Source organism: Barbus barbus, assembly GCF_936440315.1.
Source record: "Barbus barbus genome assembly, chromosome: 12".
In the NCBI taxonomy this organism is placed as follows: domain Eukaryota; kingdom Metazoa; phylum Chordata; class Actinopteri; order Cypriniformes; family Cyprinidae; genus Barbus; species Barbus barbus.
Window position 1 is genome coordinate 32,207,265 of NC_136740.1, and position 26,667 is coordinate 32,233,931.

General features: G+C 33.9%; 2 protein-coding genes across 3 annotated transcripts in view; both read left to right on the forward strand.

Annotated features, from left to right (window-relative positions):
* Positions 1 to 290: 290 nt before the first annotated feature.
* On the forward strand, positions 291 to 9,457 carry ethe1 (ETHE1 persulfide dioxygenase). Its single transcript, XM_079429291.1, has 7 exons — positions 291 to 711; positions 2,132 to 2,276; positions 3,059 to 3,207; positions 3,947 to 4,076; positions 6,204 to 6,293; positions 6,596 to 6,712; positions 8,252 to 9,457. The coding sequence occupies exons 1-7, from the start codon at positions 556 to 558 to the stop codon at positions 8,296 to 8,298; spliced, it is 834 nt and encodes a 277-aa protein (XP_079285417.1). The 5' UTR covers positions 291 to 555; the 3' UTR covers positions 8,299 to 9,457.
* A 2,023-nt stretch (positions 9,458 to 11,480) lies between these two features.
* The window catches only part of phldb3 (pleckstrin homology-like domain, family B, member 3), a 25,689-nt gene continuing 10,502 nt past the window's right edge, over positions 11,481 to 26,667 (forward strand). For both annotated transcript variants that reach the window (XM_079429274.1, XM_079429273.1), the window contains exons 1-8: positions 11,481 to 11,707; positions 13,169 to 13,204; positions 17,575 to 17,717; positions 17,805 to 17,906; positions 18,541 to 18,678; positions 18,749 to 18,877; positions 20,038 to 20,205; positions 22,947 to 23,057. In XM_079429274.1, the coding sequence (XP_079285400.1) occupies positions 17,577 to 17,717; positions 17,805 to 17,906; positions 18,541 to 18,678; positions 18,749 to 18,877; positions 20,038 to 20,205; positions 22,947 to 23,057 (789 nt within the window). In that variant the 5' untranslated portion in view covers positions 11,481 to 11,707; positions 13,169 to 13,204; positions 17,575 to 17,576. The remainder of the gene's footprint in view (positions 11,708 to 13,168; positions 13,205 to 17,574; positions 17,718 to 17,804; positions 17,907 to 18,540; positions 18,679 to 18,748; positions 18,878 to 20,037; positions 20,206 to 22,946; positions 23,058 to 26,667) is intronic.

Consider the following 26,667-nt stretch of genomic DNA (forward strand, 5'->3'; position numbering starts at 1 on the left):
CGTGTGAGAAAATCAGGCTGTCGCATTTGTGAGAAAATCAAGCCAAATTTCCTCATAAAAAGGCAAATGAGTCTCACAGTTGTAACACACAATACATATATTTGTCCATACCTCTGCATTTTCTCTCAAAGAGTTTTGCATTTGAAAATCAGTTAGCGTTTGTTTGAAAGTCGAGTTTTTCTTTGCAAAGCAGATTGTGTTTATTTGCAAAACACTGGATTTGTTTGATAAATATTGGCACAAAAATCGCTCCATAGATCACCGCGCGCAAGAGCGTACTGCGCATGCGCAGACAAGTCAAAGTTCCTTGACACGGTCGAATTTCGTAAACATTGCCTCGGGGCGATATTATCCTCCGTACAACTGTCTCTACTCAATATTTACAATACATTAAGCGATTTTATGCATGCGTAGGTCACGTGTGAGGCGTTATAACGCGTTGTCTGCGGTGTTCGCGGAAGGAGGCGTGACTCCCGCGTTTACTGTTACATTGTGACACCAGATCAGATCTGACCGACGCTCGTCATACCAGTCTGAGCTGGAGACGGAAGTAAAATGAGTGCAGCTTTCTTACACAGACTGAAGCCCGCAGTGAGTGTTGCGAGCCGCCTGTGGAGCTGCAAACCCCCGCGGATCGAGCCGAGCAGCCTAGCCGCCTCAGTGAGACTCTACAGCGGACTGATGGAGTCCAGAGCACCGCTCTTCAGACAGGTGAGCCGCTTCTGCGCTTCTTCTTCTGAAACAAGCGGGTGTTTGTGTGTTTAATGGCGTTCAGTAAGCGCTAAACACTGGAAATAATAAGAACAACAGATCCACAGCAAGGTTATATAAGACTTGACCTGATACACAATGATCTGAGTGATTTACACCGGCATTATAAAACAATACAGACTCATAAAAGTTAAAGTTCAACTTTTCTCACAGCATTTGACAGAACTTTGAGTTCTTATGGATGATATTTATGTGGTTCTCCACACACTGTATACATCGACTAAACAAGTATTTTTCTGACTTCTGTATGTTAAAACGAGCATATGGCATTAAAACAAACCCCTTATTGACATTCTCTGAATGACAGTCTGTTATAATATATCAATGCAGCACTGCAACATTCAGAACCATAGTTTCTTACTAAAGCTACTGTTACTGCTGTAAAATCATACATTCAAACAGAATATATACTTACCAAAACTAAAAGCATATTGGCACAATTTATTTTACTTTGTGTGTGATATCAGCGGGTCACTAATAGCAAATTAGCATATTTTATTAAATTTTTTTATTTCTTTATGATATTAGGGGGTCACTAAAACTAAATGAGCATATTTTATTTTTATGTTTTTTTTGTGTGTGATATCAGGTGTATACCACATTAGCAGTAGTGGTCGACCGATTGATCAGCCGGACGATTTATTGGCCGAGTTTTGGAATTTTTTTATTAATCGGCATCGGCCGATTGTGCTGCAAATTAGGCAGATTAATATACAGGAGCATCTGCAAGCAAGATGTGATGCTGCCTCGTGCGGAAAGCAGATTGCCATTCCACTGGCACCACAGATAACCCTCTGCCTGCTAACTTTCTGAAGAGAGAACTACCTGGTAGAGCTGTACGATTAATCGGCATTAGGCCTATTTCTAAATGAAATAATAAAATGCGACTTATACGTGACTTTTCTCTCTCTCTCTCGCTCTCTCTCTCTCTCTCTCGCTCTCTCTCTCTCTCTCTCGCTCTCTCTCTCTAAAAAACACAATTTTTATACGCACAGCATATTTTAACCATGCAGCAAACCTTTTTAAATATTTTTGATAAATTACTGAAAAAAAGAACATCCCTGAGATGAAGGGGGAAAAAGAAAGAAAGAAAGAAAATCGGCCAAACATATCGGCCAAAAAGAATCGACATCATATATCGGCCATCGCCTGCCCTGATTTCTAAATATCGGCATCGGCCAGAGAAAAACCCATGTCGGTCGACCTCTAATTAGCAGTGTTTTACACAGTAGTTGCGGGGATGATTGTGTGTACAGTAACCTCTGTAGCAGCAGTAGTTCAGATGGAGAGATATGAGTGGAATGTTGTAGCTGACTCATGCTGACTGATGGAGTCTCTGCTGTTGTTGTTGTTCCCGTAGCTCTTCGAGTCTGAGAGCAGCACATACACGTACCTGCTGGCCGACACTGACAGCAGAGAAGCCGTTCTGATCGATCCGGTGCTGGAGACGGTGAACAGAGACCTGCAGCTCATCAGTGATCTAGGCCTGACACTCAAAGTGGCCTGTAAGCATCTCTTTTATTGCTCATACATAGGGGGGTATGAGGGGTTAATGACAAAAAATAATATTATTGTGCTGGTATCTGAAGGACTGCCGTGGATAGCTGACTCCTAAGATTTTTGATATTCTTCATATTCTGTGTGTTGGTCAGTTCAACCAATCTATTCCAATAAGCTTAAACTGATTTTTACGGGCAGTTTTACCTTCATAAAATAATTTTTCTAAAAGTGTGCATTATCCTTTGAGTCAAATTCTTACATTTAATCAGTGAATTAGAATAATAAGACATTTGGGCTGTTACCAAGCAAATTAATTTAATCATAAAAATTAAAATTACAAACAATATGGTGTTTAAAACGGAAGTAATTAACTTCTTGTTTATTAAACTGTTGTAAAAAAAGCCTTTGATTAAAGGTTTTTGATCCACTTCAAATGTTGACTAGCGTTTATGAAATGTTATAAATATATAATTTTTCTGCCCCCATTTCTTGAATTGTGTGATCATTCTAAAAGTATTTTATTAGACTGAATCATGCAGTGAAAGAACACACTCGCACTCGTCTAGACTAATGCATGCACTCTTTAGGAATGTTTTTGCAAAATACTCGATAATGTCAAACCGCACATTGTCAAAACAACAATTATGATATTATCACAGATGATATATATCGCACACCCCTTACTCTTATGTTTATTACTTTAAAGTTTAGGAGATGCATGTGAATTCAGGCCTGTGTGAAAGGTCACTTGTGTGAGATAAACACTGATGAATGATGTTCTGTGCAGTGAACACTCACTGTCACGCCGATCACATCACCGGCACCGGACTCCTGAAGAAGAAGCTGTCTGGCCTGAAGAGCGCTATCTCCAAACACAGCGGAGCCGCCGCCGACATCCAGCTCTCAGACGGAGACCGCGTTACCTTCGGCAAACACGTATGAGCCTAAACACACACAACTGCAGGACCGTTTCTCAACTGTTTTATTAAAGAAAATATTAATAAATATCTAATTAAATAATCAATTCCTTAATTCAGATAATATATTATAGAGAGATGTAAATATAAATGAAAAATAATGATCAATTAATAAGGTTAGTTCAGTAAACTTATATTAAACGTAAATAAATATAATACAAAAAACCAGTCATAAGAGTCAATCTAAAATTTTCATTTTGGGGTGAACTCTCCCTTTAAGAGGTTAAGTTGGCACTGTGATGAACACCATATCTGAATGGCTGTTTAAATCATTTATACACGTTTCAGAAACAAAGTAGTGCAGCTGCTGTTTTGTTTCCGGGTTTCCAAGGTAACGGCTGCATTTGTACTGTTTAACGCCATCTGCTGTCAGACAGTGAATGTGCTTTCATTCAGAGCATGCACTTCTCATCCGTGCTTGTTTGCATCAGAGAGCACACGCGTCTGTGACGCAGCAGTGTTGTGCATTGTGACCAGTTGATGGAGGACAAAAAAAGTATTCTTAAAATGCATTCAAAATTTGGAATAATTTGTAATAAATAATTATTACTTTATTAATAATAACAATAAACAATTTAATAATAATAATTAAAATTTATTAAATAATAATTTAATTAATTAATAATTAAATAAATAATAAGAAAGTATTATATAATTACCGAATACTGGCACATGTCTAATCCTGACTGTTATTTCAGTATGTGACGGTGCGAGAGACGCCGGGACACACGGACGGATGCGTGACGTACGTCACTGAAGACGAGCGCATGGCCTTCACCGGAGACGCTCTGCTCATCCGCGGCTGCGGACGCACCGACTTCCAGCAAGGTCAAACCACACAAACACCTCATATCCACCGTCCTGGACGACATGGAGTTTAGCTTTTAGAATAATATTCAGTGCAAGCTAAATAAAGTAAAAATTCAGTGCAAATTATATATTTTCACACTATTTTTCACTAAAAAGAAAATATGAGTGAGATTGAATTTTGTACATTTACACTGCCGCTCAAAATTTGGGATCAGTAAGATTTTTTATGTTTTTTAAAGAAGTTTCTTCTCATCAAGGCTGTATCTGTTTGATCAGAAATACAGGAAAAAAAAAATATTTTGTGAAATATTATTCCAATTTAAAATAACAGCTTTCTATGTTAATATACTTTAAAATATAATTTATTTCTGTGATCAGAGCTGTATTTTCAGCATCATTACTCCAGTCTTCAGTGTCACATGATCCTTCAGAAATCATTCTAATATACTGATTTATAATTAATGTTAGAAACCGTTGTGATGCTTCATATTGTTTTTGGGACCTGTGATATTTTTTTTAGGATTCTCTGATTAATAAAAAGTTAAAAAGAACAGCATTTATTTAAAAAATAAATTGTGTTACAATATACAATGCTATTCAAAAGTTTGGGGTCAGTAAATGTTTTTCTTTCTTTTATTCAGGAGGGATGTGCTAAATAAAAAGTCATAGTAAAGACTCACTGGTGCATCTCAAAAAATTTGAATATTGTGAAAAAAATTGTGATTTTTGACTTTCATGAGCTGAAAGCTCTAATCATCAAAATTATCACAAAAAAAACTTTTGAAGTATTTTACTTTACATGTAATGAATCTAGAATATATGAAAGTTTCACTTTTTGAAATGTTACAATAAAAAATGTAACTTAAAAAAAGACTTACTCCTGATATTAAAATTTTCTGAGATGCACCTGTATATTGTTAGAAAAGATTTCTATTTTGAATAAATGCTGCTCTTTTTAACTTTGTATTCATCAAAGAAACAAAGAAAGAAGTATCACATGTTCCAAAAAACAACAATATGTAGCAGCACAACAGTTTCAACACTCATAATAAATCAGTATATTATTATGATTTCTGAAGATCATGTGACACTGAAGACTGGAGTAATGATGCTGAAAATACAGCTTTGATCTCAGAAATAAATTACAGTTTATAGTATATTAAAGTAAGAAACTAATATTAGAAATTGCAATAAGATTTCACAATATTACAGTTTTTTCTGTATTTTTGATCAAATAAATACAGCCTTGATGAGCAGAAGAGACTCCCTTAAAAAACATAAAAAATCTTACCAATATAACGACACAGTCATAAATGGCAATATTTAAATAAAAAGCAGAATGTAATCACTGAAGCTGCTATATATATATATATATATATATATATATATATATATATATATATATATATATATATATATATATATATATATATATATATATATATAGATAGATAGATAGATAGATAGATAGATAGATAGATAGATAGATAGATAGATAGATAGATAGATAGATAGATAGATAGATAGATATAGATATAGATATAGATATAGATATATATAGATAGATATATATATATATATATATATATAGATATATATAGATATATATATAGATATATATATAGATATATATATATATATATATATATATAGATATATAGATATAGATTATCCATTACATCATCCAGTACTGACAGCTGCTTGTAGTGGCCTAATGGTTAGAGAGTCGGACTCGTCATCCGAAGGTTGCGGGTTCGAGTCCCCGGCCGGCAGGGATTGTAGGTGGGGGGAGTGAATGTCCAGCGCTCTCTCCACCCTCAATACCACGACTGAGGTGCCCTTGAGCAAGGCACCGAACCCCCAACTGCTCCCCGGGCGCTGCAGCATAAATGCCCACTGCTCCGGGTGTTTGTTCACGGTGTGTGTGTGTGTGTGTGTGTGTGCATTTGTTCACTACTCACTGCTGTGTGTGTGCACTTGGATGGGTTAAACGCAGAGCACCAATTTCGAGTATGGGTCACCATACTTGACAATACGTCACGACTTTACTTTACTTTGTAGATTCTTCCTGTTTGTTGTTTGTGTAGTACCTCAAATGTCCACATGATGGCGACACAGTAACACTCTGCACCTGTCTTCAATCAGGTAGTCCTCACAGACTGTATGAGTCTGTCCATAAGAAGATCTTCACTCTGCCGGGACACTGTTTCATTTACCCCGCTCACGACTACAAGGGTACGTGATGACACTCGTTTACCGCGGTAAACTGTGAGACGCTGTGTGTTAAAGGCGTTTTACCACGGGACACTAAAACTGTTGAAATATCACTGCTTTTTCAGTCTAATCTTAAAAAATCTGAAAAAAGACACCAATGTTAAACAAATTAATATTTAGCCAGGCCCTATGAAATCCGCTTGTTTTTTTTTTTTGTTAATTACAAATTCCATTTAAATGTTTCTGGATTCAGTTTTTATCTCAGGTGTTTTGTGTGTGTTATTTATTCTCCTGTTTGTGATTCTCTGCTCTGAACGCTGAAGGTCAGACCGTCTCCACCGTCGACGAGGAGAAGAAGTTCAATCCACGGCTGACGAAGACTCTTGATGAGTTTGTGAACATCATGAACAACCTCAACCTCCCCAAACCTAAGAAAATAGGTACGGTATCTGTTTATTAATGCTGCATGATTACATTTATTCATTTAGCTGACGCTTTTATCCAAAGCGACTTACAATTGCTATATATGTCAGAGGTCGCACGCCTCTGGAGCAACTAGGGGTTAAGTGTCTTGCTCAGGGACACATTGGTGTCTCACAGTGGATTCGAACCCGGGTCTCTCACACCAAAGGCATGTGTCTTATCCACTGCGCCACCACCACCCCCGATCAATTACAATACACTGCCGAGATTTAGCACTGTCTTGGAATAATTGGGATTTTCAATGTTTTTGAAAGAAGTCTCTTCTGCATTTATTTGATCAAAAATACAGTAAACATTATGAAATATTATTATAATATAAAACAGCTGTTTTCTATATAAATATGTGTTAAACTGTAATTTATTTCTGTGATATAAAGCTGTATTTTCAGCATCATTACTCCAGTCTTCAGTGATCTTCAGAAATCATAATAATTTACTGCTCAACAAACATTTCTGATTATTAGCAATGTTGAAAACATTAATATTTTTATGGAAACTGTGATGCATTTTATCTTTCAGGATTCACAGATGAATAGAAAGTTTAAAAGAACAGCATTTATTTGAAATAGACATCTTTTGTAACATTATACATGTCTTTACTCGATTGACTGCATCTTTGATGAATAGACATATTAATTTTCTTTTTTTCAAATCAGTATATTATTATGATTTCTGAAGATCACTGAAGACTGGAGTAATGATGCTGAAAATACAGCTTTGATCACTGAAATAAATTATATTTGAACAGATATTCACATAGAAAACAGCTGTTTTATATTATAATAATATTTCACAATTTTTACTGTATTTTAAACGCAGCCTTGGTGAGCAGAAGAGACTTATCTTTTCAAAAACATCAAAACAATTAGAATTATTCTGAAGTTTTGACCTGTGCGTTTGTGTGTATATATATATATTTCACAGAAGTAGTTACATACAGTAATCTTTTATCACCGGCCGTTCATAAAGACCACGACTGTCACTATATTCCAGTATTCTGGAGTCGCCTGAGGTCTCTTTCGCTCTTAAATCAGCATGTAGTGTTTGACTTGGACTCGTGAGAGCGGTCAGACCTGATTCTAGTTCTGTGTTGCGCTGAATAAGTCTGGCAGGTTTGCAGCGAGTCGGTGTTTCTCAGGGATGTGTTCTAATAGCAGGATGAGTGAGAACATGTCGTTAGCTCAGGTTTGTCAGGGTGTGTCGTGTTGCTCATCCTGAGCTTCGTTTGATGGCTAACGAGAACTAAAATCATGTGGAGCTTATTATTGTGTCATTCACTTATTTACAATATGTTTGGTTTATTGACTATCTGCCTCATTTTTCAATTCCATGCTTTTATTACGTATCTGCTGCATAAGATGATCTCTGTCTGCTTTATTTGTTTGATCATATATTTGTATGTTTTCATGTTATCTATTAACTTTGAAAGGCGCTTTATAAATAAAACATTATTATTATTATCTGATGTTGTCACTGTTTTTGCTTTGAATCCACAGATATATCAGTGCCTGCAAACCTGGTCTGTGGACTTCATGACATCTGAACGTGAACAAATTAAAGTTTTAGTCAGATGATTTACATTTTACGGTGAATATCGATATAAAAACTACATGCAATGATGATATTTGCATTAATGCACTCTTCTGATTCAGGGTAAATAGACAGATAAACCAGAACAATTACAATACAATATTTAACAACAACAATATTTTGGGATATCATCAAACACTTGATCAAATCTGTAATATAATATCATGAATGGACTAATGATGGTTTGTGGTAAATGTATTTTTTTCAGCATCAGCTTTAAATAATCAAGTGCTCTTGTAATGTGAAATGCATCTAATAATATATTTTGTACGAAAAGTCTGTTTTTAATAAATGTTTGTCAAACCAGTGCAGTTTTTCAGCTCTTTTGGGCTTTGTTTGACGCTCCTGAATGTTGCATTTCCTCAAATGGCTTCACCGTCAGGACGGACGAGAAAAACCTGCTTGATTTGCAAGTGAAATGAGCTGGAAGTTCATCTTCTGGTTTGAGTGTATCAGTGCTGATGAGTCTCTGCTGGCAGATTCTGATCTGATCTGTTTTGGTTTCTGCTGTTAAACATCCAAGCACTGAAAGTTTGTGAAGTGTAGATTCAATAAATGTGACCCTGGAGCACAAAACCAGTCATAAGGGTCCATTTTTTGAAATTGAGATTTATACAGCATCTGATATCTGAGTAAATAATCTTTCCATTGATGTATGGTTTGTTATGATAGGACAATATTTGTCTGAGATACAACTATTTGAAAATCTGGAATCTGAGGGAGCAAAAAAATCTAAATATTGAGAAAATCTCCTTTAAAGTTGTTCAAATGAAGTTCTTAGCAATGCATATTACTAATCAAAAATGAAGTTTTGATATATTTACTGTAGGAAATGTACAAAATATCTTCATGGAACATGATCTTAATATCCTAATGATTTTTGTCATAAAAGAGAAATGTATAATTTTGATCCATACAATGTATTGTTGGCTATTTCTACAAATATACCTGTGCTACTGATGACTGCTTTTGTGCTGCAGGGTCACAAATGTGCTTTTAGGAGGCTGTTTTGAATTTTATACCTAAAGCTTTTATTAGAAAAGATCAAGGACACGAGTGTAATTTCATCAGCACTGATTTTTGTCTTGTTTTCCAATACAAGATTCTTAAAGTACGATGAATTTACTTGCATTCTTTAAGAATATTTTTGGATTTCGTCAAACACTTGAGCTGTGTGCTGTATCATAATCATATAATTAATTTAAAAGCTTTAAATGATCAAGTGCTACAGTGATGCAAAATGTAACTTAAACAAATATTTTGTGGTAAGAAAAATAAACTGAATTCAAAGGAAAAACAAGGTTAGTTTTCTTACCACACTGACATTTTTTTCTTGTTTAAGCATAAACTCATTTCATTTTAATCTTTTTTTTTATTTTTATTTTTTTAGAAAAACTATTCTTGGTATCTTTAGTCATTTTGTATCTCGTGTCTTGTTTAAAGAATTTTTAGATATTTTTTACTGGAAAATTACAAAAACACTGCTCTTTTTCCAGTTTGTCAGAACTGAAATCTGTTGTGGGCGGGACTCTCTTCGCTGGCTCCACCAATGGTGTGTGTTTGGGGGCGGGGCTGACTTCACACTTGATTGACAGCAGTGAATCTGCTTTAGTTCCCCTCTAAACACTTGTGCAGGAGCTGTGTTATCTCTCAGTCGTTTGATTGGGCGTCCAGCAGCGCTGCAGGCTCTAGTGCCCTTCATGAGAAGCAGCTCAATGCCAGGAAGCTGACAGATGTGCTGCAGCAGGAAAACAACAGGCCACGAGCGGCCTTCATTGTGTCAATAGTGTGACGTGCTCATGAAAACACTAATGCCGCCTGCCTTTGCCAAATGATGGTTTTTTGACAGCATCTAGTGTGCACTAGAATTTTGTAGGGTCCTTTAGTGCCACACAGACAGAAAGAGAGATTTAAAACAGAGCCCAGACAAAACACTGAACAGATGGAGGACAGCAGTGCAGCTGCCGACTCTTTAGTGCACTAGAATTGCACACTAGATGCTGCCTTTGTCAAATGAAGTTTTTTTGACAGCATCTAGTGTGCAATTCTAGTGCACTAAAGAGTCGGCAGCTGCACTGCTGTCCTCCATCTGTTCAGTGTTTTGTCTGGGCTCTGTTTTAAATCTCTCTTTCTGTCTGTGCGGCACTAAAGGACCCTACACCACTCATGCACACTCACTGCTGCAGATTTATGAGTGCACTAAAGTCACACCGTCTCTGTCAGTCCCTCAGAAGTGAACTGAGCAGCAGCTAGGGGTCATTCCTCTTATGCACTACAACTTTTGAAAAACCTATCAAATATATGAGGTCAAACTCATCTGTATTAATTAACCTGATTATTTACTCAATAATATAACAAAATAATGATTTAGTGTTCATTACCTGAACTTAAATGTCATATTTTCACGCCTGTTTTGAATTATTGCAATTATCAAACTGATTTGTGTCATTTGAAGAAAGATAATTACAGATAATTATTTTTTTTCTTCCCTTTTCTTTCATGTCATTCTCCACCAAAAATTAATTATCTCTCTTTTAAAAAAAACATGATCTCTAAAATGGTTAGTTTCATATTTTGTACAATATGATTAATATATATATAGATATGTGTGTATATATTTAATAGCCTATATACAGTGTGTGTGTGTGTGTGTGTGTGTGTGTGTGTGTGTGTGTGTGTGTGTGTGTGTTATAGGGTTATTATAGTTAACTAAAACTGAAACTAAAAACTAATAACACTTTCGTGACCTGAAACGTTGACTGAAATAAAATATAAAAAACTGTTATTTCAGCTAGTTGCAAAGAAAATAAAACTGAAATAATACTAAAACTGAAAAAAGTAATTATTTAAATTATTATTGAAAACTACAAAGAAAAAACAATATATACAAAAACTACTAAAAATAAAAAAAGATATGATTTGAGATTACTATTAATAAAAACTAGGCTATAATAAAACTACGATGGGTGGTATATGTTATATTTAACCTGTGTAACGTTTGGTACTATTATGTCGCTTCACCTGTTGACGCTCAGCGGACATCACTGGCTGTGTGTCAAACCCTAGTGACGCGCCCTATGTAGACAGCGTGCTTGAGCGTCACGTGCTCCTGACGCCGACTCCCGCGCGCCGCCCACACGCTGTCTATGTAGGCGGCGCAGTAGAGTTTGAGACGCGGCCAGTGTGACACAAACACACTCCACACTACTGAGTGAAAGTGGGAAATCCCGCTGGCCGTGTCGAACCGTATCGCTTCACATGAGAAGCCCGTTTAAAAAGTTTATCCGTCGCTGTTTTCTCGTTATTTAGTCGTCCTCAGACCCCAGGACCGTTGGCGGATTTCAGGCGGAAGTTTCTCTCAGGTATGATCGGGACGTTTATCTCAATTTATCGATAAACCAGACGCGAAACCGACGCGATTAACTGCACGGATCTCTGCCAGTTATCTAAATATAGTTTTAAATATAGTTCAGATTCAGAGATTTTAATTCTTGACAGAAATGATTGATTGACAGCTCTGAAACCCGCCACCGTGAGTGAAACTAACTAACCTTAACCTTCATTAAACCTGCTAGCTTTAACATCTACAGACGGGTTAACTAGTCCAGATCAAGTGTGCTGTCCGGGTTTATAATAGTCCAGATCAAGGGTTTATAATAGTCCAGTACAGTTTTAGGAGAGCTGCAGTCATACCATGAGAATCTGTCAAATACTGAGGAGTAAATAACAATACTATGATCATTTACTGCAGTTATTATTAAACCAGCACAGTATACTGGATGAGACTAGTTTACACTGAAACCGACTCCGAGTTTAATTTAACTGTCACTTCATTATTAATGATGTTTTAGTGAATTTACAGTAAATATTATTTAACATAAGTGTTCACTTCATCCTATAAATCATATTTGATGTCATTATTATGTATAAACCAGCATTATATCAGCTGTCAGTCACTTTAGAGAACAAACAGTATATATATATATATATATACTAAGTTATGTAATTTGATTTTTAGAAATTAAATAAAAATTAATTAAATGGAATTAGTGTAAAAAAAAATAACAGTAAAATTAAATAAATAAATAAAGTAGATCTCAACATCTTTCAAATCTGGTTGCAATAAAAAAAAAATTAAAACAATTATTAAAATAAATGATTAAGAGTTAGGGTCAGCATTATGCCAGCCATCAGTTACTTTAGAGAGAAAAAGTGTAAACGATGTAAATCAATAGACTAATTAAAAATATAATCTAACAAACTCATGTACTTTGATTAAAATAAAATAATAAATAAATATTAAAATAAATTAGGGTTAATATTATATCAGCTGTCAGTCACGTTAGAGAAAAACAGTGTGAAAATGCAAAAAAACTAAAAATAATGCATGTAATTTGCTTATAATAAATGTAAATTACATAAATATATTTTTTTAAAGTTTAAAATGACTAAAATAATTAAATATACAAGTGATTAAAATAAAAAATGCATGTAATTTGATTAAGATAAATGTAAATTACATAAATAACAAATATTAAAATGACTAAAATAATTAAACAATATACAAATTATTAAATAAATAGTACATAATACAGTACTATAGTGAATAGAATAATGTGATAATATTAATTAAAAATTATTCGTTATAAATAAATATTTTCAATATGAATATTTCACAGTATAAATTGGGTCTTTATAGACAGTACATTAAAATATATGAAATGTTCTGCTGATCATATGTGGAGATCTGACTGCCTGAAGAATGCTGAGCTGTACTGTAATTATAACGAGGCGTGCTAAACGAGTCTGTTTCTTGTGTTTAGTTTGAGGAATGCTGTCCTGACTCCAGCTGCACACAGGTGAGGTGTTTCATTCTGTGTCTTACTTGCCATTTCTTCTAATTATTTGTCAAAATTACTAGCAATTTCTGAGTGAAAATTGTTTTGTCACACTTTTTGGACCATGGTAGTACCATAGTATTTTGTTATTTTACCATGGGATCATTGTGGCTTGCTTGGGATACATATTTATTTATTTATTTTTTTTTTGGTTGTCTTTAAAATGGAATATCAAGTGAAAAGATGTCGAATCCCTTTGGAAGCAGTAATTCAGTACCATGATGTTACCACGGTTTTCACATTTTAGTGAATTTAAAGATGAAATATTATGTTACATAAGTGTTATACACTTTATTTGCACACTGTACATCACATTAGCTGGCATCTTGTAAAAAAAAGAAAAAAAAAAGATTAATGATAATTATAAATCTAATTAAATGAATAAATAATTTGATTAAAATAAATAAAAATTATTTAAAAAAATATTTCAATAAATAATACGTTGCTGTAAAGTATAGTGAATAGAATAGAACATAATAGAAACTCAATTTTTTCCAAATAATATTTTAGACATATTTATATTGTTAATATTTCACATTATAAATTGAGTCTCTATGCATAAAAAAAAATAGATAGCTGCCTTTAAAATTTTCGGATGATTATATTTGGGGGTCCATTTGACTTTATTTTAATTTAATTGTAAATGCTGTCATGTAGATCATCATTTGCACCATGTACAATGGTAATACCATGTTATTTGCTCTTTTACCATAGCAGTATTCTGTAAAGTACCTTGGTCAGATACCATGGTAATATTATAGTACTTTAAGTAGTTCCATGTAGATCATCATTTGCACCAAGTACAATGGTAATACTGTGGTATTTGGTCATTTACCATGGCAGTATCGTGGTATTCTGTAAAGTAATTTGGAATACATTGATCAAATACCACGGTAATCCCATCATGTTTTAATTTGAGTTTTTTTGTAGTGAGCTTTGCTGCAGTGTGTTTTGTTAGCAGACGGCTGAGAGAAGTGATTAGTGAGCGAGTGTGAATGAATGCTGGTTAGTAACGATCAGGAAGGGCTCGTTATATAAGCGGATGTTTATCTGCACTGCCGCTCCTCTGCAATTACAGAACATTATTCTCTCATTACAGCCCATCCTTTCTGTTTCTCTTGCTCTCCCTCCTGACTTTCCTCCTGTGTGTCTTGTGTATTAAAGTGAGCAGAGATGCATTTTCACTTTATCACTCCTGGACTTCAGACCTTCATGACGCTCTGAGCTGGAGTTCAGATAAACAGCAGATTAGATTGGGTTTGCTGGTGTCACATGTGGCCTAGTCTTAGTTAACCTAACTAGTCTTTACACACAGGATGAGTCAGGCAGGCTACTGGACCGGTTGTGGCTTCCTGCTTCCCCTAACACCCAGTGAGCTGTCTATATAGGCAGCATTATGTGTTATGCTGACTTCCAAGAAACTATCTTTTAGCTCTAGAGCTGATAAAACTTTATATTATGTGATATATTTTTTAATTTCAATTTTATTGTTTATACACAATTATTTAATATTTATTATATAAACGGAATACTTCCAAGGCACTCACGTGGTAAGATAAAAAGCCTTTAATGTACTGAGCTTAAATCATTACAAAATAGTTCAAAGTAGATCTACACGTTTTGGCAAAAGCAGGCTTCTTCAGGACACACATCAATTGCTCAAACAGGTATTCTTAAACTGGTGTTAATTAATGAATCATCAAAAACAGCTGGTTAATATGCAGGTGTGGCTAAGACTGGCTTCTTGGTGCAAAAAAATAAATAAAATAAAATAAAATATGAGGGGGGGGGGGGGAATATATAAATATATGATGGGAGAGAAACAAAATATGAGGGAAATATATATAAAAATTAAAATAAAACAATTACAAAAAATAAACAAAAATACGAGTGAGAGAAAAAAGATACAACTGTGTAGGTATAAAATTATACTCCATCAATAGTGCAAATTACAAAAATGGTAAAAAAAAAAATTTCTTCAATATTTATATTTTATTTTATGCTGCCTTCTAAGACACTGTAGCCTATACAATTTTAATTATTTTATATATTATAATATATTTTTTTTTATTTAATTTTATTATATATATGTTTATATTTAAATTAAATACATTTAAATATTAAATAAAATTAGAAAATTAAATATTTATTTATTTACTTAAGACCTTCTTTTAGCCAAAGAGCAGAAAATATTTTATTTTATTATTTAATATTTATATTTTATATTAGGCTGCCTTCTAAGATGCTGTCTTTTAGATTTTATGTTATATTATTTTATATTATGCTGCCTTCTGCTATGGCTTCTTTTAGCCAAACAGCAGATACAAACAGGATTTATATTATTTTATGTGTATTATTTATTTTATTTATATTATTTTATATTATGCTGCCTTCTAAAACGACTTTTTTAGCCAAACAGCTGATGCAATTAATTTTTTATTATTTTATTACGTATTATTAATATTTTATATTTATATTTTACATTGTATTTTATTAATTTTAATAAACGATTTAGATAATATATAAAATATTTTTATTTACTTTAATTTTATATAATATATCAAATAATATAATGTAAAATTTTATATATATATTTTTTTTATATTATATTATATTTCTATTTTATATTATGCTTTTTTCTAAGATCCCCTCTTTTAGACAAATAGCAGATGTTATATCATTTTATATATATTAGCATCGCATGTTTTCTTTGCAGAGAAGTCGGATTGCAACAAGTCTGTTTTGTTTGTCATCTCAACAGTGTTTAGCTGTTAGTTCAAATCTGCCGGGTCTAGTTTTGATCAACGGTACATGTAGTAAATACACACACAATAAGACCTGCTTTTGTCATGAAGGCTGTCACTAAATTCCTGTTTTAACATGCTATTGTGTGTGTGTGTGTGTGTGTTCAAAGAGGCTGTGGTTATTTTAGGAACAGACTCCAATCTCTCTCTGTGGAAATATGAAACCAGTCTGTGACATTTTAGAAGCCATGCACTTCCTCCTCTGTGTGTCCGTCTGTGTTTGGAGCTCCTCGTATCTGAGTTTTATATTTATCCGTGTGCCTGCGAGTCCTAATAAGGCCTGGGCTGGTCTGACAGAGAGAGCAGGGAGAGGCTGGGAACGCTTCGGACAATGACGGGCGAGAGTCTGTTCCCACACTCGGCGTCAGGAGCGAACACAAAAGCTTCAGAGTCATTCACACTCAGCTGTGGCCTTGTTGTGTAAAACACCTGAACAAGCTGGAGAAGAATCCAGCTACTGTCTGTCATTCATGCTTTCATCTTCACAGCCTTTACTGTGGTTTGTTTTGGGGAAAAGAGAAAGAAAATGCTTTTCTATCCCTTTCTATCCAACTTTTATTTTGAAAGAAGATATTTCTTATTTATAATAAGCACAAAAATTGGTACTGCTTATTTATAGATGATTTTTAAGTGTTCTATAGCCAATAAAAATCTACATGTATATTTATAAATTATAATTTAATTGAATATATATATATAGAGAGAGAGAGAGAGAGCTAAGCTAAATAAGTATAAATAAATATATAATATAAATAAATGAAAAATTACATTAAAATGACAAATTACAATTACACTATAATTAAATTAATTATTTGTATTATCTTTTTTTATTTCTGCTTATATTTTCAATTTTAATGTTTAATTTTTATATATTTATAGTTAATAAATATTTTTAAATGATTTACATTCTCTACCTTTTGACACAGTGATAATTATTATTATAGTTCAGCAGTAAATTAATTATTAATTGTAATAATTTAAATTAATAATTTTTTAGTTTTGCCTTTTAAATTTGTTAAATTTTTAGTTTAAATATAACTGTTAATTGTTCATTTTTGCTTTCAAATTGATTTAAAAGTATGTATTATTTGAAATAAACAGTTTTTTATGTCTGCTTTTATTTGAAATTTATTTGAATGTTTAACTTACATTTTTATTTTTTAATAATTAAATTTAAATAGTTATTTTTATTTCTAAAACAGAGACAATGGTAGCTATTATTACACTTGAGCAATTAAATAATATATTATGAATATTTTAATAGCAATAATTTAGATTAAAATGCCAGTGTTAAGCATTTCTGTAACACATTTTACTTGAGAATTAATGGCTGTTGTGTAACATTTTCTGTTCATCTAGAACAGATTATACACTGTTTACCAGTCAGGATTTCACTTTTACCGTGTTGAGTGCATGTTAGCTTGAGCATCTGTCATTTGCTGCCTCCCTCAAACCGGATTGAATTACTGTAATGTGCAAGCATCCCATACCTGCACACTTAACCAGTCTCCACTCCTGTGTAATCAGACATGCCCAGACACAATATGGAAACGCAGAAGAGTCAATGGGATCCGGTCTGGAGATCGCCGTGGATCGTGAGAGTGGAGCAGAGCCCCGCCTCCTCGGGGGCGGAGTCAGACACAGAGGGCAGCAGCACAGAGAGCGAGCGGGTAAATACACGTCAAAAGTTTCTTCACGTTTCTCATAACCAGTCCAGCGGATCAGCCGCACTCATCTCTCGCTCTGTGCTTAACCAGTATCGAGTCAAACAGGGAGGCGGAGCCTCGCTGACATCACCATCGATGCTGCAGCAGCGGATCACGGAGCTCGACCAGCAGAGGGAGGAGCTGAAGATTGAGGTGAGTTTCTTTAACGAAAACTATGATGAAAATATGACTTAGATGAGACGAAGGCGAGACACTGCCGACATCATTAAACGCTAACTGTGACTATATTATCATGCAATATCGTTGAGGAAAAAAGACGAGACTAAAATGCAGTTTATATGCAAAAAAATTATCTATATCCAAAATATATTTAGTCCAAAATATTCTGTAGTTTTTCTTAGAAAATCCTAGACCTCTGTGAGTTTTCATGCCAAATGTGTTTAAATTAGGGCTGTCAACGTTAACTCGTTAACACATGCGATTAATCTAAAAAGTTTAGCGCGTTAATATCTTTTTTAACGCAAATTAATCGTTTGATAAGGTTTGACCCCAACTTCTTGCCGTCATCGCAGCATGGAAGGTCATGGACTGTGATTAATCACGATTAAATTTTTTAATCGATTGACAACACTAGTTTAAATCCTCCAATCAGAGTTTCTCTCATAAAAGGATACATTTTTTGCACAGTGTCTAATTTATCTTCACACTCTAGCAACCATTCTGTACTCACATTGCAGAAAAAACATGATGATCTGAAAACATCAGCATGTTTTTTTTCCCGTTAAATTAAAAAGTAATTGAGCTGTGTGTGTTTTCTGGTGTGCAGCTGCAGCTGGAGGTGGCTCTGTTGGGAGGGGAACTGCAGGCCGAACAGGAGCGTCTGCGCAGACACACAGAGCAGCTGCAGATGCTGCAGGAGAAGAACAGGCAGCGGAAGAGCCAGCGCTTGGCCAGCAGACAGAAGGTGTGCATCTGATCTCTTCACCCTTATGATGCATGATTAGTGTTTGAGCTGAAGACGTGCTGTGCTTCAGGAGCGAGCTCAGCTGGAGGAGCAGCGTCTGAAGGTGGAGGAGGTGAAGAGGAGGTGTGAGGAGATGGAGAAACAGATTCCCTCGCAGCCGGAAGACCAGCGAGAGCAGCTGCTGCTTCGGCTGCAACAGGTGAACTCAAACGCTGCTGCTCAGAGTTTAATGAGTTTCATTAAACATTGAGTGACCTGTCATATCGACCAATGACAGATGAGAACAGTGTTGTTTTGAAGTTATCAGTCTCATATATATATATATATACACTACCAGTCAACATTTTTGAACAGTAAGATTTTTAGTGTTTTTTAAAGAATTCTCTTCTGATCACCAAGCCTGTGTTTATTTGATCCAAAGCACAGCAAAAGCAGTAATATTGTGAAATAATTTAACTATTTAAAATAACTGCTTTCTATTTGAATATATATTAAAATGTAATTTATTCCTGTGATCAAAGCTGAATTTTTAGCTATCATTCCTCCAGTCACATGATCCTTCAGAAATCACTCTTAATATTCAGATTTACTGCTCAAAAAAACCCACTTATTATTATTATTATATTGAAAACAGTTCAGAAAAACAGCATTTATCTGAAATAAAAATCCTTTATGACTCTATGAATGTCTTTATCATCACTTTTGATCAATTTAAAGCATCCTTGCTAAATAAAAGTATTAATTTCTATAATTTCTTTCCTAAAAAAAATTAATAAATTATACTGACTCCAATCTTTTGAATGGTGTAGTGGAAAATGTTACAAAAGCTTTCTATTTCAGATAAATGCTGATCTTTGTCAAAGAATCCTGAAAAAAATGTACTCAGCTGTTTTAAATATTGATAATATCAATATTTATATAAAATCAGTATATTATTATGATTTCTGAAGATCATGTGACACTGAAGACTGGAGTAATGATGCTTAAAATACAGCTGCAGATCACAGAAATAAATTACACTTTAACACATATTCACAGCTGTTTTAAACTGTAATAATATTTCACAATTTTTACTGTTTTTTACTGTATGTAAAAAATCTTCCCGACCCCAAACTTTTCTGTGTATACATAGAAATGTATTTACATTTATAATAATAATAATAATTTATTGTTTTTAAATTCTGCCTTTCAAATTCATTTTACATTTTTTATATTTTATTTTGCTAAAATAAAAGCATGAAAATCTCTATTGACAGATCAGTGCAGCTTGCACTTTCATGAACGGTGAACGGTTGACTCGCTCCCTTAGTTTTAGGTGAATTAGTCTGTAATAATGTGAAGCATCTGTTTGGTTTCCAGGAGAAGGATGCGCTGGAGGTCACAGTGCGGGCGTTTGAAGACATGGAGTTCCACATTCTGGAGCTGGAGAGCGGAGTGGAAGACGAGCAAGAAGGAGAGGACGGAGAAAGTGAAACGATCATCGAACGAGAGATAACCAGAGTACAGCACACACGCAATGCTTCTCAGGTGAGACGAAAAAACAGTCCAGTTTAACCACAGACAGCTCATCAGGATCATTTCTGTGTTTTACACTCCTGTCTGATAGGATTTGTTAAATGCACTTCACTTTATTTGCTTATAAGTCTATGTTTATTAGTAAATGAGCACATCACTCTACTTTATATACACACATCTGTCCAAATCACAGTTGTGAAATTATAAGTCTGACTTCAAGTGTCAGTTTGTTTCAGAAACTTCTGACTTTCTACTAAATGGAATTTAGTGAGGCTTCATTACAAATCATTGTTTTCAAATGGGTCACTCTCATTGGCTGTAATGACCCTCTCACTGGCCTCTCATTGGCTGTTATGTCATCAGTATGTTATGCAGCACTGACGTATTGCTCATGCTGACACACCAAACACAGTCACATGATGCAGTAAACGAGCTAATTACATCAGGCGCCACAAAACAGAGAGAGACAGAGACACTGAATGAGAGTGAGTCGGGTTACATGGAGCTTTAAACCAACTAAACATAATGTATGCACAAAAGTGCATATACATATTAATAATATGATTTAAAATAGTATTTGTTATTTAAAATTATGTATAATATTGATAGAGCATAAATGTTTATACGGACAAAACCAGTCATAAGTGTCAGTTTTTGTGAAATTGAGATTTATACATCATCTGAAAGCTGAATAAATAATCTTTCCATTGATGTATGGTTTGTTATGATAGGAGAATATTTGTCTGGAATCTGAGGGTGCAAAAAAATCTAAATATTGAGAAAATCTCCTTTAAAGTTGTTCAAATGAAGTTCTTAGCAATGCATATTACTAATCAAAAATGAAGTTTTGATATATTTACGGTAGAAAATGTACTAAATATCTTCATGGAACATGATCTTAATATCCTAATGATTTTTGTCATAAAAGAGAAATGTATAATTTTGATCCATACAATGTATTGTTGGCTATTGCTACAGATATACCTGTGTTACTGATGACTGCTTTTGTGCTGCAGGGTCACATATAGTGCTTATAATGTTATACAGTGTGTGACCCTCTCTGTGAAATCCAGGCTAAAGTCTCAAAAATAATTTTTTATTTTCTTCTCTTACATATTTATACCCTACTTTTTTTTAAAGAAGTCTCTTCTGCTCACCAAGGATGCATTTATTTGATCAAAAATACAGTAAAACATTTGAAATATTATTACAATTTAAAGCAGCTGTTTTCTATGTGAATATGTGTTAAACTGTAATGTATTTCTGTGATCAAAGCTGTATTTTCAGCATCATTTCTCCAGTCTTCAGTGTCACATGATCTTCAGAAATCATAATAATATACTGATTTACTGCTCAACAAACATTTCTGATTATTATCAATGTTGAACACAGTTGTGCTGCTCAATATTTTTGTGGAAACTGATAAATTTTATTTTTCAGGATTCACAGATGAATAGAAAGTTCAGAAGAACAGCATTTATTTGAAATATAAATCTTTTGTAACAATATGAAGTCTTTACTATCACTTTTGATCAATTTATCACATTCATACTGTTTTCACTTAATTAAACAGTATGAATTTCTTTAAAAAATAATAATAATTACAATTTTTGATATTAATACATAAAATCTTGTTTGTTCATAATTTTATTTATTCATTAAAAATGTTCTCAGATGTCAGAGAAATAAACTAGCAGCATTGTGTCGAAGTCACATTTGTGTGTGTAGTGTGCATTGTATAGTGTGTAGTGTATTGTGTGCAGGGTATAGTGTGCAGTGTATAGTGTGCAGTGTATAGTGTGCAGTGTATAGTGTGTGCAGTGTATAGTGTGCAGTGTGTAGTGTGCAGTGTATAGTGTGTAGTGTGCAGTGTGTAGTGTATAGTGTGTAGTGTGCAGTGTGCAGTGTGTAGTGTATAGTGTGCAGTGTGTAGTGTGCAGTGTATAGTGTGCAGTGTGTAGTGTGCAGTGTATAGTGTGTAGTGTGCAGTGTGTAGTGTATAGTGTGTAGTGTGCAGTGTGCAGTGTGTAGTGTATAGTGTGCAGTGTGTAGTGTGCAGTGTGTAGTGTGCAGTGTGTAGTGTGCAGTGTGTAGTGTGCAGTGTATAGTGTGCAGTGTATAGTGTGCAGTGTATAGTGTGTAGAGTGCAGTGTGTAGTGTGCAGTGTGTAGTGTGCAGTGTGTAGTGTGCAGTGTATAGTGTGTAGAGTGCAGTGTGTAGTGTGCAGTGTATAGTGTGTAGAGTGCAGTGTGTAGTGTGCAGTGTATAGTGTGTAGAGTGCAGTGTGTAGTGTGCACTGTGCAGTGTGTAGTGTGTAGTGTGCAGTGTGCAGTGTGTAGTGTGCAGTGTGCAGTGTGTAGTGTATAGTGTGCAGTGTGCAGTGTGTAGTGTGCACTGTGTAGTGTGTAGTGTGCAGTGTGTAGTGTGCAGTGTGCAGTGTGTAGTGTATAGTGTGCAGTGTGCAGTGTGTAGTGTGCAGTGTGTAGTGTGCAGTGTGCAGTGTGTAGTGTGTAGTGTATAGTGTGTAGTGTGCAGTGTATAGTGTGTAGTGTGCAGTGTGCAGTGTGCAGTGTAGATTGAGTGTAATGTGATGTAGTTTAGTCTCATTGACTCAGCTGCTCCAGATGACAGATCTCTGACCCTGAGTCTCTCTGAGCGCATTATACCATCAGTGCCAGACCGAAGATCACCGCTGAATGTGTGGGTTCTGTTCACGCACAAAACCTTTGACCGATCTTGTGGCTGTCTTGCAGGAACGAGCTCAGCAACTGGAGAAGCAGCTGAAGGAAATGGAAAAAGAAAAGGATAAAGCGTTGAGTTCCCTCAGACAGGAGAGGAAGGATCTGCTGCACAAGTCTCAGAGGGTAAGACGTCTTCACGCTGCGTCTGTTAGATCTTCACAGTCAGACAGTCCATGATCTTCTGTAGATCTGTAGATGTGGCTTGTGTTCCTCTTTCAATGTGTGTCTGTGGGATTTATTCACCTGTTTTATGCTGCGTATGAACACTCACATGTGACTTGCATAAACACAGTTTAGTAAGCTTTGCAATGTTGCCGTGTGAAAGCCAACCGAACCAAGAAGAAAATGTAACAAATTAATCCCTGTTTCGGAACAAAGCAAACGATCTACAGCTCTGAGAGCACCCTAAAGACTACAACTACAAAATTACTAAAACTTTAACTAAAAATACAAATACAAATACAAAAATAAAAATGATTAATAAATACTAAGTATAGTAAAGATAATAAAATCACACTTTTCCTAAACCAGTGCTATTATCGTTAACTAAAGCTAAAAATACTAAACAACATTTATGTAAATTGAAATGAAACAGAAATTTAATAGAATATTACAAAACTTAAACTATTTTAGTTATGTAAATTTTCCAATTTTTATTTAGTTTAAGTTGAATTACTAAAATTACTAAAACTAAAACAGAAATAAAAGCAATAAAAATGACTAAAACACAACAAATTTACTACAACTTTAATGTTATGTAACACAACTTTTATGTAAATTGAAATGAAACAAATTTAATAGAATATTACAAAACTTAAACTTTATTTTAGTTATGGAGACAGAAATAAAAACAATAAAAATGACTAAAACACACAACAAAATTACTAAAACTTGAACTAAAAATTAAAATAGAAATACAAAAATAAAAAATTATTAATAAATACTAAGTATAGTAATGATAATAAAATCACACTTCTTCTAAACCAGTGTTATTATCGTTAACTAAAGCTAAAAATACTTAACAACATTTATGTAAATTGAAATGAAACTGAAATTTAATAGAATATAACAACTTAAACTTATTTTATTTCAGTTAGTTTCAGGTAGTTCTAATTTTCATTTAGTTCAAGTTGAAGGGCTAGAACTTTAACATTTTTAAATCTGAAAATACTAAAATATATAACAAAATAATGAAAAATATAGGCTAAATAAATAATAATTAGTGCTGTCAAACAATTAATCGCATCCAAAATAAAAGTTTTGGTTTACATAATATATGTGTGTGTACTGTGTATATTTATTATGTATATATAAACACACACACATACAGTATATATTTAAGAAAAATATGTTGTTTATATATTAAATATATTTATATATAATATAATAATATAAATACATAAATGTATATACATTTTCAAAATATATACTGTATGTGTGTGTATTTATATACACATAATAAATATACACAGCACACACACATATGTGACCCGTGCTGGAGAAATGAGTCGGAAGTCGCACGGGCTAGTTTTGAGCTGCAGGCTAAAGAAGTGGATGATGTCAGTTTTGGTCGAATTTGAGGTTTTCACAAAAATGAGTTCATTAAGCCCTCTTCTAGCGATCCCAATGCTCCAAATAGTAATTAAACATCTAAAATGTTTAACCAGTGAAATATTATTTTCAAACCCATGCTGATGACGATCGTGCTGACTGACATTTGCAAAGCATAAGTGCATAAGACCCACCTCTCTCTTATAAAGTACATTATTGTGAAATATGTCTTGGCGAGATTCACATCATAATCTGTTATGTCTTTCATGAAAGTTTAGTTAATAATTGTAGAAAATCTGATGTGTAACATTATATTTGATCCATGCATTACAGTCTTAATATAGATCTGTCTCAATGTGAATTAAAAGAAAAGACTCTTGATTAAATACTGTTTATTTGCATCTTTGTTCTTGTTTTTAATAACAAAGATAAAATAAAAATAGCTATATTGTGATTAATAATATAGTATTTATTATTAAGAAAAGGATTGGAGGAAAATATGCAACGTTGCTTTGGAATCTTTAACTCTATTTTCCTCAAATTCAGATCTTCTGCTTCTATTGTCTTCAAACGGCTGTAGCTCAGTCATTATCTGATTCCAACAAGTCATTTATCATTTTGAAGGTATTTTAATAGTAAAAAGAACTCATTTTTGAAAATTTGTGCATTCCGACTCATTTTGCCAGAATATAACGTCACATATATTATGTAAACAAAAACTTTTATTTTGGATGCGATTAATCGCGATCACAACACTAATAATAAATAATATAAAAAAGAGACAGAAAACGCAAGCCCGTGCTAATTTCACTGTAAGTTTGGTGAACTCTGACCTGCGAATGTGTAAACGTGTGACCGACAGCAGACTGGTGACCTCTGATGATCGCCTATGTTAAATCTGCAGAACTGCAGCGTTGCAGTAAAGTGGAGTAGATTGTGTTCTTTTCCATTCTGGACGTGTTATATATCGAGTTATGTTTTTAAAGCATTGCCAGTGTTGCAGTATCCCCAGCTTTAGTGCTGGAGGTCTTTATCAGCGTGCTGTGACAGTGATCAAGTAGGTGGAGGAAAGAATTAGTGATGAAATGAGGAAGAGAAGGAGAGAGACTGATTCCCAGAGAAGCGGCGGAGCAGAGGAAGGACGGGAAACTCTACACTCGAGCGGTGAGAGCTTCTGTTTCTGGACAGACGCAGGGATTTCACTGAAGAGAGCAGCTAACGGTGTTTAACTGAATCAGGGCTGATTTAGTGTCTGTATGTCAGTCTGTAGCAGATCAAGAGTGTGTGTTTCTCGCAGGCGCTCGTGTGTGTGTGTGTGTGTGAGTCAGAGAGAGGAGGGACGTTTAACCCCGTCAGAACTGCTCAACTACACTTATTAGTGCTGTTCAGTCAGGGAGCACTAGTACTAGTGCACACTAAACACTGAGTGTGTGTGTGTGTGTGTGTGTGTGTGTGTTTGAATGATTCCTCAAATCATGTGTCTACTTCAGGGCAGTGTTCAGTGTTATTTTAATATCATTACTCTACTATTTTAGTATTTATTAATATTTTAGTCTTTTCATTTTTAAGTCTTTTCTATTTGAATTTTATTTAAGGTTTAATAGTCATGTAACAGTTATTTATTTGACTTTTTTTGTCATTTATTAGTGTCTATTTAATTTTTTTATTTACTAAACTATTTTTTTTTATTTACTAAACAAAAATGAGAAATTTTGCTGTAATAAAATATTATTTTGTTTTATTTAATTGTTTTTGTTAATATTTCATTTATTTCAATTAATATAAATGTATTTTAGTATTTTTACTTTTAGTTAACAACAGCAAAGTGTTATTTAAGTATCATTTCTGTACTGTTACTGGACTAATATTTAAAAAGTATCACCTTATTAATATTTTGCATTGGTTTTAGTTTTTAGTGTTTTTCACTTTTAATTTCTAAAGTAATTTCGTTGTGTTTTAGTTGTTTTTATTAGTGTCTATTTAGTTTTGTTATTCTATTTTTTTTAAACATAAACTAAACAGAAATTAGAAACTTGCCTAACTAATTAAAATAAAATAAGTTAAAGTTTTTTTATATTCTATTTTATTTCTGTTAATTTATTTAAATTGGCATAAAGTTAAGTTTAGTTTTGGTTAATGATAACAACTCCTACTTACTATACTCTGTATGTATTTATTAATA

Coding starts and splice junctions, on each gene's coding strand:
- ethe1 (XM_079429291.1), top strand. CDS start 556: ATGAGTGCAGCTTTCTTACACAGACTGAAGCCCGCAGTGAGTGTTGCG. Junction 712..2,131: donor GAGCACCGCTCTTCAGACAG/GTGAGCCGCTTC, acceptor TTGTTCCCGTAG/CTCTTCGAGTCTGAGAGCAG. Junction 4,077..6,203: donor ACGCACCGACTTCCAGCAAG/GTCAAACCACAC, acceptor GTCTTCAATCAG/GTAGTCCTCACAGACTGTAT.